At 37.7% G+C, this 20,432-nt stretch overlaps 1 protein-coding gene across 38 annotated transcripts in view; it reads left to right on the forward strand.

Moving 5' to 3' along the window:
* The window catches only part of LOC129569275 (syntaxin-binding protein 5), a 114,678-nt gene that overhangs the window by 24,120 nt on the left and 70,126 nt on the right, over positions 1–20,432 (forward strand). For all 38 annotated transcript variants that reach the window (XM_055447981.1, XM_055447970.1, XM_055447973.1 and 35 more), the window contains one exon: positions 16,832–16,929. In XM_055447981.1, coding sequence (XP_055303956.1) covers positions 16,832–16,929 — 98 coding nt within the window. The remainder of the gene's footprint in view (positions 1–16,831; positions 16,930–20,432) is intronic.

The following is a 20,432-nucleotide window of genomic DNA, read 5'->3' on the forward strand; positions in this document are numbered from 1 at the left end:
ATGCTAAATCCACGAGTGTGCCGACAAGTCCGCTGCTTCATTGAGTAGCTGTGTGGAGAGGAACAAAAATTGTGTAACAAGCTCGAAATGCAAAAAATCGAATGGCGCTTTAAAAGCATTTAGTGTGTTTGACGAAGCCAAAGAATGGGGCGCTCGAAATGATAATGAAATTTAAATGTATGGCGTTGATGTGTTGCTCACTTAGAGCGAGCAACAGCAGCAACATCAGCCGCCGTAGTCAGTGTGAAAAACGTCAACATCGGCTGATCATCAAGCATATGCAGAAATACGCTCATCCCAAGCCATTTGGGTCCTTTTACCATTCAGTCAAACGCAAGATGGTGCTTAAATATGATAATATCACTACACAACAGAATACAAATTATCACAGGACTTGCCATTCATTTCACCATGAGCAATTACGTGTTGTTTGCTGTTTGCAATTTCTTCTTTTTTTGGTCTCATCCTCTCCACCTTCCTCTCACACTGTGTGTGTCTATTCTGTTGTTTATTTGCCAAATAGATTCGATTTGCACTTGCCAATCGGTTTTGTGTGCCAAACGATGCTCGAGAACTTGTTGGTAGAATTCCGAATAATTTTTTTTTTATTCTGTTCATTGTTTTTCATTGTATGTAAAACGAGATGGCGTCGAGAAACGGGGATCCGTAGATCATTTGTTGTAGCTGACGTAGGTCTTATTGGTATTGAATGATATGAAATTATCATAAGACACACGCGGCTATGACCGATGTATCGATTTAACATTCGTTATGCAGCGCTTTTTCTTTATTCTATTCGCTTTTATTTCTATTGTGCGGCAACTTTGACATTTTCAAATCGACATTGACATTTCCAAATCGAAGCTCGATTTCCCATCGGTGCTTTAGAGCGCTCGTCTATCATTCTCAGCGATTGTATGGTGGAAATTTAAATGTGGCATTAAATGTTTGTCGTTGTGTTGTGTTTAATGTGATGTGGTTCAAATGATGCCAGAGAGAATGATGTACAGTTTATGCGATGCTAAGCAAAAAAAAAGCAGAATAATAAGAAGAAGAAGCAAAATCCTCCCGATCTTTCCGCCTTCCATCGTTCTGGAAACAAATTTATTAGCATTCAGTAGAATCATCAGGGCACACTTGTGCGGATTACAACAAATTCGATGAAAAAATTCAAATTTCCATGCGCATCAGCTTGACATTCAGATTCTATTCTCCATATCAATGACAATCTCATTCCTTCGACGAAACACAAATGCTAATACACGTTCCGACGAGTGTTATTCCGATAAGCTTTAGTTGATTGTGTCGTCTTTTTTCCCCACTTTTCAATTGAATCGCAATTAAATTGATGTGCCAATTCAGAAACGAAGCTCGCACAGATAAGCGAAACCGTCGCAAAATCCGTCAAATGATATAAAAACAAAGGCATCAAATGAACTAAAACATTCATAAAATTGAACTCCGATTTGCATTTCACATAAATAAGATTACATATTAGGTGCGAGGATATGTGAAGCTCGTATATTCATCATACGATGCTATTGAAAAATACAATACAATACAACACGGAAGCACACGTGGTTACATTGAATTTACGGAAGAAAGTGAGAGAAATCTCTGGTTACAGTGAAATGGAAGAGAAAAGCAAACAAACGCGCACAATGTATGAAATAAGAATGTGAAAAAAGGAACGACTGACCAAGTATTCGGTTTCAACGTACTTTGAAATATGAATACAAAGTGAGTAAAAAAATGCAAACAGAGAAGAATGCAACAAAAAAAGCCGAACGAAATGACATTGGTAAGGCTGCGACAGACAAGCCGTGGGATGCATATGAAACACCGATGAAATGTGACTTCTAACAGCAGTTTCTTGTACATTGAATGAGCATGAATGCTGAACACAGAAAAAAAAATTACAATTTCCAGTTTGTAATTTAATTCTCGCAATGTTCTCGAATTTCCCTTCATTTTATCTCTTGCTCATTTTTGCCGATGCTCTTTATTTTTTCTAAATTGCACATTTTTTCCATTCTCAAAAAATCCTTATCATCTGACGCTTTTGACAAATTTCATATAAAATACCGTCTCGGAACGATGCTGTTTGCTTTTTGCTCTTTGTACCGCACGAGCAACTTTGTCGTGTGTCATTCTATGACAGTTCCGAATTCTGCATTTTTCAAATAGCAAATTTAGTTTTCGTTTATCTTGGGACCCGGCTACAATTAACCGACCATCCCCAAGGCATTCGAGTCTCCGATTCGGACTGCAATAACCGTAATCAAAAGCCAATATTTGTACAACATTTTCGACACGCTCCTGCGTGTCAACGTACACACACACACACACATACAATATAATATTGTGCATGGAGAACAAAGTTCACTTAATTATTTACTCATTGAGTTTCGTCAACAGAATTTTATCTACACTAAATTTGTACCCAAAGTTAATTACTATTGCAACACTTTTACCATTTTCTCATCGCAACTTCCACCGTTTGTTCGTTCGTTCGTTCGTTGACACGTCGCTATTTATCTCCGGGAATGTTCATTCACCAGCCAAAAAACACTTACTTAATTTGTTCAGCAACACTGCATCGCAACACATGCACACATTGGTACATGTTCATAAATTAGGCAATAAATGGCGCAAAGCGCTACTGGAGCAGAGAAAAGAAAAGACAAAATGAATGCAGTAAGTGCAGAATGATCTATCAAAATGGTGTTGTTGTGCGTGACGCTTGAAATAGCACACACGGCATTAAACAAAGATTTCGAATGGAAAAACCCCAAGACATACAAACGATGTTCAATTTTGTTGATCCATTGTATGCTACCAAAAAGTGAATAACCACAATCTGCACGTCAGCTCTTACGTCAGTTTCACTCGACTACCGTGGCGCGTGTTGTACTTTTGCTCGTTGAAAATATGCTTCTCGGCAAATTCAAATCGGTTTTCGTTTTGAAAGTGACATGATGAAAAGAATAGATACACACACACTCACACAGACACCGACACACACGCGCCGTGAGTGGAAAAAGCTCGAGACAACAGTGTTGTCATCAAAATTTAATTAAGGAATTTTCATGCGCCGCATGTATGTCGATTTTACAAAAATGTTTACAGTGGAAATTTATTTTCAGCATAACGACGATGTCAGGAACAAGCAAGCTCTCCCTCTATGCAAAAGTACCATTCGCCAATCCAAGCGAATGAAATAAAGAAAACAAAAACACAACGAAAACAAGTCAGAACTTGGTGAAAATGGAGAGAAAACGAGTGAACAAATCCAGCTACAATGGAACATTTGCAAAAACTGTTTGTTTTTTAGATTAGTTGAAAGCAATGTAACGTCAGCACGCGTCAATGTCGAACCGAATGCAAGCTTGCAAGAACCGAAATGAAATGAAATATAAAAGTCCAAGATACGGTACGGTACAGAAAAAGAGAAGAAGATGAAAAAACGAAACAATCACTTATTCGATGTCAATGTTATTAAGATTGAATTTTTTTTTTTGCTTATCCAAGAGGAAAATAAAGGGAAAAAAATTATAGTTGAAGAATATCCAGAGTAAAGAAGAAAATGCTATGTCTCCACGAAATGAATGGCAGAGAGAAAAAAATGCTGCAACAAGATAAGAGCAATTAATGAAAATTGTCAAATGAAAAGTGGTGAGCAAAAAGACAGAGAGGAAGACAGAACGGGAACGAATGAGGGAAAATTAAACCTGATGTTTTCCAATGTTTACTTTGACCAACGCTGCAAGAATTTCATTAAACAGATATAAATGAATACTTGGTTTACCGTGAACATGAGCATTCGTTGTCGTGTGCATGTCTCGTTCGAGAAATGGTTGTTTGGCTGTTCTTTTGTTTATTTAAAATATTTTCATTGGGTTTGCATTTTTTTTCCTCATTATCTTTTGCTCATACAGCACACACATACACACACTCCCCAATTATTTTAATAAATGGCACTCAAATTATACAATTTATTTTCATTTAGATCATAAAAACCACTTTGTGTCGTCGAATCGTGGAAATGCAGACATATGTTCTCCCGATCCCTCCTTTTCTCTCTCTCCCTCTCTCTCTCCCCCCTCTCTCTCTCTCTTTCACTCATCCTATTCAAACGAAATTTGTGAATTTCGTACAAAGTGTTTATGGCTTTGATGTTGCTAATGATGTCGATCTGTTTCCATTCGTCTTTGTTGATGTTCTGCAAACATGTTGCCTTTTAGCCAGATAAGCGTACAAAAAAGCCGTGTGCAACTCTCGAGATATGGGCATGATATGAGCGCATTTTATTGTATTTATTTAGGAAAATATTTGTGATATGAATTCATTTTGGCGCGTGTTGTATTTGCATCGTGCTAATGAAAATGAGAAAATTCTTCTCATCTCTATCTCCCACTATCTTTATGTGTGTGTGTCTATGCTGGCACATCAAGCGGGAGTTGGGCCGACGGAAAATCCCGTTGTGTGCGCTGTGGCATGTTGGGTGCTTGGTGTTCAGCTCTGCAAACATAGTTGATCGCTTTTCATCATGCTGAAGGGATACACAAAGTATATCCGATACACAAAGACATTTTCTCACACATTGTATTCATTTGACTATCAATGTGAAAACTGAGGGATACCTTTTAGTTTGTTCATGCCGTGCCGTATACTATGTGTGTGATTCTCTCCGTTTCTCTCTCTTCCGTTTCCATTTCTCTTCGTTACGCCATGCCGAACCACCCACATTTCATGTCAAAATCAACATCCATGGTTTGCAGCTTTTTTGTGCTGATGATGATACACAACGGAACAGATTGAAAAGCTCGTCTCATATTTTTGATGGTTTGAAAACACTGACAAATGGTAAATGGTACGGTTTACACGAAAAGATACGGGCTTGCGATAATATTTAAATAGAAATATTCTGTACATCTATACGATATGTAATGTGTTGGTCAGAAAATCAAATACACACGGTACATTTTGTCTGGGCTAAACAGATCTTTTTCGCATTTTGTATATAGGTATGTGTGTGTGTGTGTGTGATGGATAGACAAGGTTTTCTTGTTCACACATTTTGGTGAATGGTGAAACGCTACGAAATGATTTTATCTCATAAAACGTTTACATGGTCTTTATGTCTGGGAGACGTTCAGGTATAAATAATGATGCCAGCACACAAAAAAATGCTTCAGTTGGTAACAGAAAATTTGTAACTGCACGATTGAAGCGCAGCTGAGGATTAGATTGAAAGTTTGTCAAGTTGAATGGTTGAGAAAAAAAAAATGCGAATAGTTCGCACAAAACATCGGAAATTGAAGCAGAATCCAGTATTTCGTTTTTTTTTCTTCGTGAAATACAAACCATTGAAAGTGTAGTAAATTGTTTAGAGTCGACGACAAGGAAAAAGTCTTTTTTTTTACCATAATCAGTATCAACCATGCTCACATTTAGTATTTAACTCATGCAGCGGTAGATTTGTGCTGCATAAGGATCGTTACAATCTGCAGATACTTAAGCTTTTTTCACGCTGCTCTGTCCACACACAAACATACTCATTATTGAGCTTCATCAGCACTAATAATGTCTCGGTACTTTTTTCTTCATCTTCGATCCTTTTCCTCCTTTTTCTTCTATTCAAAAATGTGAACCATTAAAAATACAAGCAAAGCCACTTGTGTTCTCTCAACCCCAAAATCAGGGCTAAAAGCTATAAAATTAAATAGAATGAACCTTTGCATTTGGTAATGTTTCGTTGTTTGGGCAGGAGATGTAATTTTTTTTATGGCGACGAATACCAATTTCAATCTCAGTGTATATTTATATATCTATTTTCACTCTCGGTTACATCAAATTTATAGAAAGAAATTCTGACTAAGAATTTTGTCGGATTTTCGACCTTTTTCCACATTCAGTGTGCACGCTCGATTCTTTGATTGAACGACTGCCTCGACTTCCATGGTCTCACGTTCTAAAGTGAAAAAGTATGCAGAACCGAAGAAGAGGAATCATGTCTCAAAAATGAATTTATCTGCTCACGTAGTCATCGAAACGCAGTTCAAAGGCAAGTGCGTAGAATCGATAGCCACTTTCCGATTCAAGCTGATACAGTCAGATGTAGCGAGAGTACGAGAACGAAACGCCATAAACATTCTGATTATTTTGTTTATTTGTATTTATACCCATATGCGTGCGATGCCGTGAGAATACTGTTCTTCTTGCTTCTGCTCTTCATGCATAACGTAATCGGTCCAAATTATGGTTACGTAATTTTCATTACTTTCTTCGGTTTCAATCCTATTTGTTATACATATATCGCTGGATGGCTCTTATCCCAAACTTATAGTCATGAGTGTTCGGCAATGATATAGAAAAGCAGTGATAAAAGCATAATTAGTGGCGCGTTCGGAGAACAGAAGATGACATGGAATGCCATTTAGAAGAGAGAGAGAGAGCACAGAACGAAAAAAACTGTTTGCATCTGTGTTATTGCGGGTGCTGAATGTGTGTTTTGTGTGTATGTGTGATTTGGGACCGTGATTGTTCAAGTGTGAACAAAATACTGCATTTTATGTATGAGTAGCGCTGAGAGTCGAACACACACAGAGAGAGACACAGACACTCTGAACACACCAAACACCCAGAACCAATTTGAAGAGAAAAAAAAACGTGGCTAAAACAGACCATGAGTGCCACCGTTGATGATGGCGATGATAATGTATGCAAATATGTATTCCATTCAAGCGCTTTATATTCAAAAGATCATTTCATACTCGTTTATGCTACTCTGTGTGTGTCTCGCCCTCCCTCCAACTTCCTTTCTTCCTTTCTCTCATTCGCTTCAAGTTAAAAACTTTGCACATGAAAGGTATCCGTATGTAATAGCCACGTCGCAAAACGACGAAATGTGTAAATGGCACGCGCGCATGTTATAATTAAAGTTTCATGCAAATAAGCTTTGAAAATGGAAATATTCACACACTGAGGAGCCAACTGAAAAGCCCATATGCAGCAAGCGTACAATAGGCCCAATGAAGCAGCGAATGTGTGTTCGCCTAACGTAATGGGCACATTATAAGTATGGAGCCAGAGCTATTATGCCTGTGCTTAGCTTAATGTCGTAGCACAAGAAAATCATTTTTTCCCTCCTGTTCTTCTACTTTATTTGCCTCATTCGGCATATTTTTCGTTCAGCGCATTCTCACTATCTCTATGTGTGCTTTTATTTGGCTAAAGTTTTTTTCCTGCCACCACACATAAAACCGTTACAGTGACCGAGAGAACGGTAGAAAAGGGCAGAGAATGAAAGAGTTTTATAAGCCTGCCGTCAAGTTCAGTGTGCCAAATTAATGCCATTTTTAGTTATGCGGAGCAAATGATTTGGATTTTGTTGTCTGAATCGTCGCGGCGAGCATGAAATACACCTAACAGGCAAATATGCTTTAAGCCTAAAATGTTTCAGTAATGTGTATAAATTTGGAATTTTCGGTGTATTCTTTTACCTCGGTGATGTTTATTATCTCATGTTTTATGTGTGTTTACATTTGGTCTTTGTTCGGAACAGCCAAAAGTACTCGCAAATACTCATTTTCCAAGTAAGTTCATCGTGTTTTTCGCCGTTGCTGTTGTTATTTCGTTGTATATGTTGGCGTTGGCGTCAGCAATCAACACATTATCTCTCACACATATTTTACTACTCCGAAAAGCATAAGTATCTTATTCTAATGCAATTGCTCTGGTCGCCGAACGAAATGGGTACACGGGCTTGTGCAATATGTACACTGTTACAATTCGTACGCATACACAAATGACTGGAAAATGAGACGCATGTAAATTTTACCAGCCGTAAATTATATGCTCATGTTTTTGCTCATCGCTCATTTGTATGGCCTATTGTGTGCGTGTCTGCGTGTGTATGCGTTACAAATTATGATTTACGTTTTACGAACCTTTTCACGCACTAACACATTTTGATGATTTCAAAGTTATTTGCAAAGTGGTTAACCAAAATCGTTCAAATTTATCGTCAAAAAATCCATCTGCGCCTAGTTCACCGCTATTCTCGGCTCTGCCGAAGCCTTATTGCGCTATAAAGATGGAGAAAAAAGCGTTTCATCGTTGCCATACATGTACACTTACGCCACTTCCTATACACAAACATTACCATGCATAAGAAATGCTCCTTTTGTTTGTATGTCAGACCGTGGTAACGAAAACAAAAAAGACTCTCTCTCTCTCTCTCACTCTCTGTCTTATGCGATCCATAGATATATCGCATATATATATATATATATTCATTATTGTTTTGGTTATTCATTCAAATAAAACACTTGAGGCGCATTTCATATTAGCTTACCTCAATAAACAAAAGTATACAGAAAAAAGCTTTTTTTTATAATGTGAAATCTTTCTCTTCGGGCTTCATGTTATTGATTTTCGTGTTAACAGCAGCCCATCTGCATCGGAGCAATTTCTCATCTCATTTCGGCGTTTGTAGCAAAAAGCTGCGGTTTTTGCTTGAGCCTTTGAGTCAACCGAACGGAGCACCATATAACATGAATCGAGATGAAGCATATTCCGGATTTTGCCTGTCGAATTTTCAATGGATTTCCGCTGATGTTGCATAAGCTGATTTACTAACGTATGATGTGTGTGTGTGTGTGTGTGTGTGTGGATCTGTGGATGCGATGTTGTTTTTCTAATCATCGGATTATTTCATTTAAGTCAATTTTCATTCGACGAGGAATCGATATGCAAGTATTGCGGCCGAAGATGGATGACTTGTTCGCCTTTTTGCATTCAACTATTCACTAACTGTTCACGACATGAACATTGTTTCATGAGCTTCCCCATTATTCGGAACTGCCCTGCTGAAGACTTCAGTCAAGGAGTCTTGTGGGAGAGGGCATTTTTGCGACTGATGCCAACTAAACATAGAGACCAATTTCCATTAATTCACTTTGGAGATTCAATAAGCGCTCACCACCACCACTGGCACCACCCACATTTCCAATCCTTCTCAAACAAAAACTCGGTACACTATACATCTGAATAGTACTACTTTGTATCCCGAAGCCGAAATTCTGGTTACGTTTTAAATGAAGGTTCTTTTGTGCTATTTATTTTCATTGCAAGTGCAATCATTTATAAAGCACGAGTTCAAAAGGAAATTCTTGCCAAATACGATGAACAAAACGAATGCGAACTGAAAAACATTTGAACTGAGAAAGTAGTGCATACAGTTGTTGCACGAAGTGAACGACAAACACGAATCGCTCTTCCGCAAAATGCATCTGGATCTGAATTTGTCTTCTTTGGCGTGAGCGGTTGAGCGCGCTTACAGCGCACGCTGATGTCCTAAACTTCAAATTTTGCTACAGTGCAGTGCCAAGAGAGTGCACATTATTCAAAGTTTTTGCACAGCTAAGAGTTGCAAATAAATTTGTTTTTCGAGTGTGGAAGTGGTGTGAGGTGCGGTGGCGCGGGTGGACAAATTGAACTCCAGTTTGTTCACTCGAAATGCCCTTCGCACTGATATCAAACAGTCTCAAACCGGAAAATGCCACTTTCAAAGATGCAGTCTCTCCATGTGTGTGTGTGTTCATGTGTCTGATTTTTTCTCAATCTTCCTTTATTTCTTTATTTTTTACTCTCCTTTGTTATATCTCTGCTGCCATAAATCCATGTTTTAAGCGTCGCTACGTGGAGGGACTATGTGGAAGGAACAAATCGCAAATACACAACAATGTTCACATTATTTGTGCCAAAAGAGTCAAAAGTCACAAACAACTTTTTATCTTGAGCATTTCAATTTGTATGGCTCTGTAAATTCGTCTTTTGCATTTGCCATCGGGTTTCACACAGTTTGACTTACTGCCTGATGGTGGTGTTTTTTTTTCTCTATACATACGTTCTTGCAACTACTGCTATTGCTGTCGTACCGACATCCCCTGAATAAATTTACACAAAAAATGTCAACGCGATAGGTTTGGAACGTGTTTCAATTCATTTTGAGCTGGCTGTTCGTCGTATGTTCTCAATCAAACTGTCTCATTACCCCATTGATTTGTTTTCAAACAGTGAACCTATCCACATCGACACGAATCCACAAGGGAATCAAGGCAGAAAAAAAACACAACAGCAACAAACAAAAATGAGCAATTTTCGTATGACGGAAATGAAATAAATGTTAACTTGTTATTTCATCATCGATATTGTGATTATCAAGATCGCAGAAAGGAACGAAAATGAAAGAACGAAGAAAAATATGTTGAATCTTTGGTTCCCTTCCCCAAAAATTGTTTGTATTTGACGTTCACTGATTTCCGTGCAAACGAACAAATCAAAAACGGAATCGCAAGAGTCGAAATGAAAATGTCGTTTCGCTCGAATTCACCCACTTAACGTATGAGACCTCATTACGTAATGGAGACGTAGAGCATTGGCTGCTGATGGTGTTGGAGGTGGTGGCAGCGGCGGCGACGACGGTGGTGGCAATGCTATCTCGGTTGATTTTGGTTTCAGGTTTGGTGTGTACGTGAGAGAACGAAAGTGTGAGCAAAAGCAGAAGGGAGCGCGCTGCGGTCATGAGCATTCAGAACTACTTCTTCGTTTACGACGCCAAAAACATGAACACAACAACTTTTAAATTATGCTGCGCTGCCACGCCATTCAAACGCAGGCACTCGGCACTAGCACAGGATAAGTGCAAAATTGTACATTGAGTATATTATGTGTTGTGTGTGTGTGTGTATGTGGTGCTTACACCGCTCATATGCTTCATCACCCCAACTCAACTCAATTGGATTCGCATGTGTGTAAAATGTAACGAAATATGGAATTAATGCTGTGTTCATGTGTGTATATTTTGGTTGATGAACAAGAAAAGAAAGAAACAAACAAGCCGTATCAAATTGCCTACCGTCAGATATGCTTAAAAAGTAGCTTTTTCACATGTGATATATATATGCACATCATACACATTCCATTGATATATTATATGAATGTGTGCTTGAAATGATCCTAGGCATGAAAATTGATTATATAATATTCGCGAATATTGTTCGCGCGCTTGTTAGTTCGTTCATTCATTCGTACGTTCGTTTGGTTTTCGCTTTGTAATCCTTTGCGTCTCCTTTTCTGTGTTGGGCGAGGGAACGACAACGATGAGGATGATGATTTTTGTTCGGCGTAGCAAACGCGATTTTAGTCAACGCATAAGCTAATATCGCCCCAAGAACCAGCAAATTGAAAGCGCCTTGATTATTTCAAATTAATGAGGTATTGAGTTGAATTTCCATTCATAATAATAGAACAAAGCATTATATTCCATCAAAACACCGAATAATTCGCATCGGAAATGTTATGGAAGCGATTTTTGCAACTTACGCAGTCATATCTCAGTTGTAGTTTTCGGCAAAGTTTGATGTGAATTTTGTGAAACACAATTCGATTCATCATCGTACTCGATGGTTGAGAGCATAAATGATCTTTGGCTCTATACTGCAATAACAATTTTTCCGAATTTCAATGGCTGAAGCAAAAACTGTTTCAATTCCTGGTATTATGTAAATGCTCGAGTTTCAGGCAAATTGGATTTTTGAGATTTAAAATATAAACTGCAAATTGAAACTACTACACATACGTATGTTGATACAAAGTTTGCGTTTGTTTCATGTTGGTTTTTAGACCGAAAATAAATGTCGAATATAACAAACGACCATTTAAAAGTCAAAACATCGTTTTTTTCTCTCGTTTTATTTTTCTTCTTGTTCGGTGGGATGATTCACGGAGTTGACTTATATAAAATCATCAAATAGTAACAAGATGGTTTGGGACTTTCACTGAATCAGAAATGTGATATCGCCATCATTACACAAACATGTCTCCTTTTTCGAATGTTCAAACTTCAATATTTTATTAAATAATATTAAAACTTTCGAATTGTTCGAAACTTACTTAAATGTTGTTCTCTTTTTACATTTTCATGTTGCCGTCGGATTGTGTTACTCTTGTCAACATTCTTCTTCTAGGTAAGCATTTATCGTCTCAATTTTATCTGAAAATTTATCGAAAAATAAAATCTATTTTTGAGATAGAATGAGAGGAGATACGAGCAAACGTTGTCGACAATGATTGTTTGCAACAACTGAAATATCAAAAGTTTTACTGCCAACACAACCACAATTGCCAAACTATTTGGAAAATTGATCATGTGGCCGATAGCAAATGAAATGTGTGCTCTCTCCTCTCTCTCTCTCCCTATCTCTCTCTCTCTCAACATGTTGAAACGAGAAATGGTTGGAGGTGAAGCATGCAGATTGAATATCTCAGCATGTTCAGGTTGCATGCTGTACACATCAACCCATGAAATGAGCGTTCTATTCAATTGAAATGTGATTATTACTGTTATATATACATTTTTTGTTAATCATCAAACCAAGCAACATCACTAGCAAACAAAGTGCACATTGTATGAAATTGCAAAGTTTATCGTGGTTGAAATGGTATGGAAAATAACTTTGCTATTGACTTCATCATATACACAAGCTCACATCGACTACATGAGCGGTGGCAGCGGAAGCGGCAGCGGCAGCGACGAACAAAAAAGAACCAAACCAAGCCATATTACATATATGTATACAGAGAGAGGGAGAGAGGGAGAGAGGGAGCACTTGACTACATATTTAACGCTTCGAGTTCTTCTCTTCGTTGTTAAATGTGTACGTGGTGCGTTTAAGTGGAAACCTATTCACATGTATAAAAGGCAGCTCCCACATCCACGCACGCATAGCTCATAACGAACATTGTTTTGCTTCATCTCCCCCCTCCTGATTTGCACGGATAGGAAAATGTTGGCAAACAATTTGATATATGTATCGAATTTAAAAATGCTTTCAGTTCTCGTGTGTGAAGGTTTTTTTTCTCTGTGTTCGGTTCGGTTCTGTTCTGTCTGTCAGGAATTTGCAGCATTTTTTGAATATTTTATCATGTCGAATACCGAAATAAAAATGAGATGAAATTATTTCAGGCGAAATTTACATGCTCACATACACTCATATATACATACACACATCGATAATGATGAAGCGTTCAGTTCGTACTGCTCGCAAACTAAAATGTTATCGCAAAATCCCTCGAAATACGCGCAATGGCATTCCATGCATGAGCTTAAATATGTTTAATAAATTTATTCAATTAATATCAACGCTCGGTACACCTGCAACAATTTCACCTCATACTCACGCTCACGCCAACACACACGCACAATATGAAAAATGACATGCCTTTGTCGACAACAGCAAAAAAAATCCCATATTCATTTATTTATGTGGAAACGGTGAAATCAATAAACCATTGGACAACTAATGAACCTGCTGGATGATTTAACCTAACACGTGCTCAAATCTCGAGCACTTTATTTTAGATTCCAATAACATTCATAGACAGACAGAAAAAGTTGAAGCAAATTTATGTTTCAGAACATTCCACAAATAGTTACAAATCCTGAAAAACTCCGGATAAAGTTAAATGTAAATTACACATATCTACATAGAGAGTCAACGGACGGTAGTGGGACCCACTTCAAAAATATTGACTTTAAACATTTGTGCAAACAAGCCTCTCTATTTTCTTTCTACACATACATTTAAATTCTAAAAAAACATTTGAGACCGAATATTTTGCCAGTAAGACTGTAGGTAGTATTTCTTTTTTGTTCGGTTACTTGCCAAAAAATGTGATATGGCAAATTGTGAAACCAACGTTTCAAGTTTTTCAACGAATGCGAACGAAATATTTCGTAAAATACACATTCAGGAATTCCGGAATATGAATAAATTCTCTCTCGAAATTAAACTAGCTTTGTCATAGGCTCATGTTCGTTATCAATTAATGTGCTCGAAAGTATTTCACTTTGGCAAACGCAGACAAGGCAGAAGAAAAAAGAAACTTCCATTTAACAGCCACATTTGATATAGAAACAATGTGAACCGCCATGCATACCAATTTACATTCCGTTTAGAAGGTAGTCATATTGTCGTGCACGAAAACATTTCTATTTAGCTATTTAGGTGGTGAGAGTCTGAACGAAAAGCGCTTGGGATCAGTGTGGCTTTCGTCAGTTAGGTGGAAGAATGCTATGAATTTGTTATCGCAATTCAAATTTTAAGTCAGTTTTGATGATGGAGTTACCACAAGCAGCGAGCATATACTATGCCCGAGTCAAGCATCCATTGATTGCAATTTTATAGACATTTCGGAACAATAAATTTGCAATTTTGCCCAATCGAATCGCGTTCACATCAAATCCGATTGACCATTTATAATCAATTTAAGTTTATCGAGGCAAAATACCACCGAGAAATGACCTCGTCAAAGCAAAAATGTATGGATGCTCGTCTGTTTCAACATAATATTTTGATACGCTGTGATTCTAGATTGTACCCTAAAGACTTGTAGCATTTCCTGTTGAATAAAAACAGATTTTCCAAAACAGCAAAGAAAACGGAAAAGGTCAACATTTTTTTCCATACTGAGGATGTCAAGTTCCATTGCGGAATGAATTTTGAAGGAAAAGAAGTTTTCGAAAAAAAATCCCCGTTTATTTTTACTATACGCAATAATTTGTCGATAGCCGGCATTTGCTTAACGATAAGCATAAATATGTACATTGAGTGTTCTTTATTTATGTGCCTGAATCGATAAATGCGTGTATTCAATGCACGCATCCATCGTATTTTAGAGTCAGATTGGATCGCTTAAGCATTACTAATAGCAGAAAATGGATCAGTGATATATCGTCCGTACATTGAAAGCGGGCGAATACGGCAAGCATTCACGAGGACGAGAATGTGCCAGCGAGTAAATTCGCCAAGTCATGAGAGGGGATGAGATGAGAGAGAGAGAGAGAAAGAAAACAAACCGTATTCAAGTGCTTCGGAAAAACAAGCGTCCGTTGCAAATAAAGAGCACTTGCTGCCGCCGCCTTCGCTTCATAAAACTGGGACGCTGTGTGCACGAATATTGTCCGCAAAAATATTTTCCAAATTCCGCAATATCCATTAATTAGTTTTACAAAAATTTTCTCCCCGTATACAAATCCAATACAAGTCGATAAAATAATTGCCATTTTTCATTTTCTTCTCGATAGAACCACATAAATTTTGATTGAAGCTAGAATTTCGTTTTGTTGGCTGTCGACGAGTTCGGGTTATAATATGAAAATATGCTTTTAAAACGTGTGCTCATGTGAGCGAGAGCGTGTATGCGGTTCGTTTCTCTCTCCCTTCCACACTCATTCCCTCTTTATTTATTTCATATTTGATTTGTTGAATTCCGTAACCGAATCAGGATGGCAAAATTGAAAAATTTCTTATCGATCTTGATGCCAGAAAATGGCTACATGCACTACGACTTATTGGTTGTTTTTTTTTGGTTCGATTCATGTTGCATACATTATGATGCTTTGCAAAAGTATTCCGACTATGTGTTTGCACGCAACCAACAACCGAATACGGTAGAGTTTCTGCTGACTTGTGTGTGTGCGCTCGACTCCCATCATATCGTTCATGTTGCGTTCATTCGCAATATTCGGTATGCACCCAACAACCATTCAGCATGACTCCTCTCACAACAACGAACGCCAAATTATTGCATATATATATATTTATCAAATAATTTTCTGTTTGAGAACGGTTTCTGATACTCTTTTTTTTGCTGCTGCCATGGTGCCATGGCCTTTTATTCAGCAAAATTGCGATGAAACGTTCGAATATTTTTGCGTTCGAGGTATTTGGCAAATGTGTGCTATACGTACATTTGGATACAGAATATCTGCGAGACATCGCAATTGAAGCGTCATACAGAGGAGACGAATGGAGCGGCGCTGAGAGGGGCAACTCTTACCGAATTTGATACACGTCGAAAATGCGAATATGAGCACATTATATGTATCGACATTTGCATTGGAATTTCATGGAAAACGGTTGTCGTTTCATGTGTCAAAAAACGACTTTATATTCCGATTCGACGAATATACATGTTGAAGTACATACAGCGTCAAAGTACGTTTCATTTTGGGATTGGTCGATTTCGATAAATTGAGAAATCAAAATTGAAGTCAAACCAAGCCGATTCGTTCGTTTGTTTGTTGCAATTTTTTTTTTTACTGAAGAGAACTCTTTGCCTGGTTTATTGGCTATCGAAAAAAATGAACCGTCATTATTTGTTTTATTAAATTCCAATTTTAATTACATGACAACCAAAACCATACAAAATTGCAAACATCTATCTAGATCTCTGTGTATATTGGATTTTTGTCCCTCATATTTTTTCAGTAATATTTTTATGCAATTTTTTTTCTCGTACGTGTGTCATTCGCCTGAAATATGGAATTTCAGTTGTTTGATTAAATTACATGTGCACTTGTACACTCACTTTGAACGGATATACATAAAATTGCAAATGGAATATGTGAAAGGGATCGGTTGCCATGCATAAGTTGATTGAATGGGAATGAACACGATTTACAAACAATAATGTTTACGTCACATTCCATCGAAGCTTTGGTGACTTTTTCGTTCGTCCCATGTACACAACCGAATGCTTCAGAAACTCGCCCGCAAACGCAAACGCACACGCACACGCTCCATATCACATGAAATAGCGCGTTTGGTTAATTACAATAAATTCCCCCTTTTATCGTCAGACGTCACAATGTAAATTTACGAATAAATTGTTCTATAAATAGAATTGTTTTCATTTTAATAGTTTGCGAAATGTTAAATAATTTCATTTTCTCCCTTTTTTTCTCTTCCTTTTTTTGCAGACTTTTCGTCATGGTTTTCCGCATTCACCAACCGCACTAGGATATGACCCAGTTCAAAAACTCTTAGCTATAGGCGACAAATCTGGATCACTCCGAGTGTATCCTTTTTCATCTAGAATTTATTCATGATTTTATGGACGAACATTTCATTTTGCCATTTTTGAAAATTGCACACAGACGCCATATCATTACATTACGTATTAATGAAGATGACTAACTAATATTGACTATTTGGTGAAATGAAAATACTGACATAACTCGTACGTACGATGACGACAACGACAACAACAACTACGATGACAACGACATTTCAAATTCGTCATATGTACTAAGATGCTATGTGCAGTGCATGGATATTCGAATAAGAAGCGCTTCTATCTATATATTGACTATTTTCATTTTTTCGCTCTGTTTCACTTTATTTCTCTCTATAAGCGTTCGAAATAATCAGAATTTTATGCGTTTTCAGATATAAGTCGATAAAATATTAAAACAGCTTAAGGATAGCAATGTTGCAGTCAGTTGCAGACTGTACAAGTGTGCATTTCGTTTGGGTAGCATTATTATTGTATTCATTTTTTTCCAACTAACTCTCTGCATACATCCTCTTAATCAACCATTTTTACTGATAGAGTTTTTGACAAAAATGAGCAACTCTCGTATCTTGTAACACTCGAAAAACTGACTGAACTTCGTATTGTTATCGACGTAGCGTGAGAGTGGATAAAAAGCGGGTGAGTGTGTGCGGGTGAGTGTGAGCTTAAAAAAACAACACATAAATATTTCGTTGGAACGATTGATGCAGAAACTAGGATGTTGCTAGAGCGATTTTGAGAGATGTGAGTCGAAAACTCTCATTATCTGGTTTTTTTTTCCCTGCTGGTGTTCAGTGTTGCATATATGGTCCGGCGATTTTGAATTTCATATACACATACAGCGCGCACTCAAACACACACTTTTTAAAAGTGGATTTATCAATGGATTTGCACGGATTTCATGTGCAAGAACTTTAACAAAAGCTAAATGCAATACTGGGTTTTTCTGTCATAGCCTCAACTTCGATGTTTTTATCTTTTCTTTTTGGATAAAACTGAAAATCGAAACAGAAACGAAATTACCATTTTAACGTAACAATATATATGGAAATATGCAGGATGTAAAACAATACTCATGCACCAAACACAGCACACAATACCAAATGAGAGTGTGGACACCGAATGAACGAGAGACCGAGTCCATTAAAGCGAACCACCGAAGGTACAAAAAATGCGACACACGTATATATTACTTTTGTTGTGTTTTTTGTCGGGTAGTTCTGTACCGTCATTGCACAGTTGCTGTGTGCCTGTGCATATTCATTTTCGTAAACGCTGCCAAATGTACTCTCTACCGTGTAATTCTCAAAAGATAAAATAAACATGCGAGAAAAAAGTGGCTACGGAAAAAAAGCGATGGCAAATGAAGGAAGGGAGAGAGAGTGGGTGAAAAAAAGTTGGTGAACGATTGCACACACAAGTAATAATGGGAACGTTGGGTGTAGCATTAAATAGTGCAAACAAAGTTATGCACTTCGACTCATGAAACAGCCGCCTATGTCGTGTTCAATTTAAAAATCGACACTTGCAAAAAAAGACATAATTCACAGAAAAGACGCTTTAACCACAGACACCCAGCAAACCACCCGTCGATGACTAACAATTACAGCTCTCGCTTTCTCTTTTCCTCTCCCATTTCCACACTTTTGCTCCACGATTTTAGAAAATAGTTTGAAAAACTATGGTACCGGTGGATTTTCGGCTGGATCAGTGGATCATTTACACTAGATTTATGTAGAGAAGCAGACTTGTTTGTTCGATAAAAATCACTTTGATCTTGGTGGTGAGCGTGCACACACACATTTTTGCTCCGAAACTATGCTGGAATCACGATTTCACAAGAAGCGTTCGCACTGAATGCACCTCACTCATGTTGCCATTGTACGTTTTCTCGCCGAGCTCTATCGGAATGCAGGCCAACTGTTCAAACGAACAATGTAGACAATACGTGTGTGTGTGTGTGTGTAAATGTGAGCCAACGTAAAGTTGTTCACCGTCGTCACAATCACACACACACATTACATGTGTGGAACAGAATTGAGCGGCATTCATGCGAATTGTACTCGAATTCATCTAATTCATATCTTTGGTCTTTTCCTGATTCTCCGTCCGTGCTCTGACGTACATGAGAATCATCGAAAATGTTTACAAATTCAAAGAATCGCTGCACGTGATATGGTTGTTCAAATTGAAACAGAGAAACACATCGGGTATAATTGAACACACATTGAGAATGCGAGAATGCAGTTGAAGTGAAAGGAAAGCAAAACAGGAAAAAAAGCAGCCAGGCAAGAACGGTAGTGAGCGAGAGCGTGTAATCATTTGCGCTGCAAAGTAAACGAAAATATGCACGAGCATGCAGTTTCGTTGCAAATACAAATCATATTATTTTGCCGAATGAATCCCAAATGCACCGGAGAAATGACATGAAAGGTGGAATTTTAAAGGGATTTTGCAATTGATCATGGTGTGATAATGAAGGAAATGGGTATTGCTTTGCGTAAAATGATAACATTTGAATGCGGCACGATTCATTTATGTCAGTCGAGGCACGGTCTCTCCTCTCTACTTGCAAATATCATTTCCATAAACGCAACCGAATTAGATTTCGATATAGTTGAGAGATCTTGTGCACACATACACACTTTGTAGCGTATCACATATGTATGTGTGTGTGTGTTTGTGAGTGAATGGTTATGCATTGCACACAAGCCGAGATTGCAAGTTTAAGCACAACGCATATCTTTATTCGTATCTAACAACTTTTTCCAATTGATACAAGCAGCAGCAAAAAGAAGAATCCTCTCATTGTCTCGTATAAGATTCTTGATTACACACATGCATTTGCTTGATACGAGCAACCACATATTGCTATTAATTTAGTCGCTCGAGGCTAACATAGAGATTCCCTTGTCTGTGTTTCTGTGTCGCTTTGGCTGCAGAAGAACAAAAAAAAAGTTTAAACTTTTCGGAATGCAAAAGTACAACAGAAACCCTTTTTTGACTCGAGTGTTGTTTAGCAACGCGCATATATACAAATACCAAGTACGAGATGTGAAGAACCGATAAAACTATGTTACCATGGCAAAATGTCCAAGGAATTTTGCGAATGTCAACATTCCCATTCGGTCGGTTTATCTTTGATCTGATTTCATCCAATGTTTTAATATTAGAGATTTTGCGTTTTATATTTTTTATTTTTTTCAACAGAAAACCTCGGAACAACATGTCATTTGCATGCATTGCTTGCAAATGAAAGCATCTGAAATGACAATTATGCATTTCATGGTGAAAAGCCACCAGAGCATTTCAGCATACAATGATAATCGATGTGTTGGGCTACATTGAACGAAAAGAGATCCGAATTAATCCATCGTTGCGTATCAATTGCTAGCAAAAGCAAATTTAATATTGCACAATGACCTGCGGTCATATGAGATCAATCAACAGAGGGGCTTGCAGTGCAAAAATTTACACATATTCTGAACAAATATTCACATATCGAC

Source organism: Sitodiplosis mosellana, unplaced genomic scaffold, assembly GCF_009176505.1.
Source record: "Sitodiplosis mosellana isolate CC-2019 unplaced genomic scaffold, AAFC_SMos_1.0 Smas_scaffold_30, whole genome shotgun sequence".
NCBI lineage: Eukaryota > Metazoa > Arthropoda > Insecta > Diptera > Cecidomyiidae > Sitodiplosis > Sitodiplosis mosellana.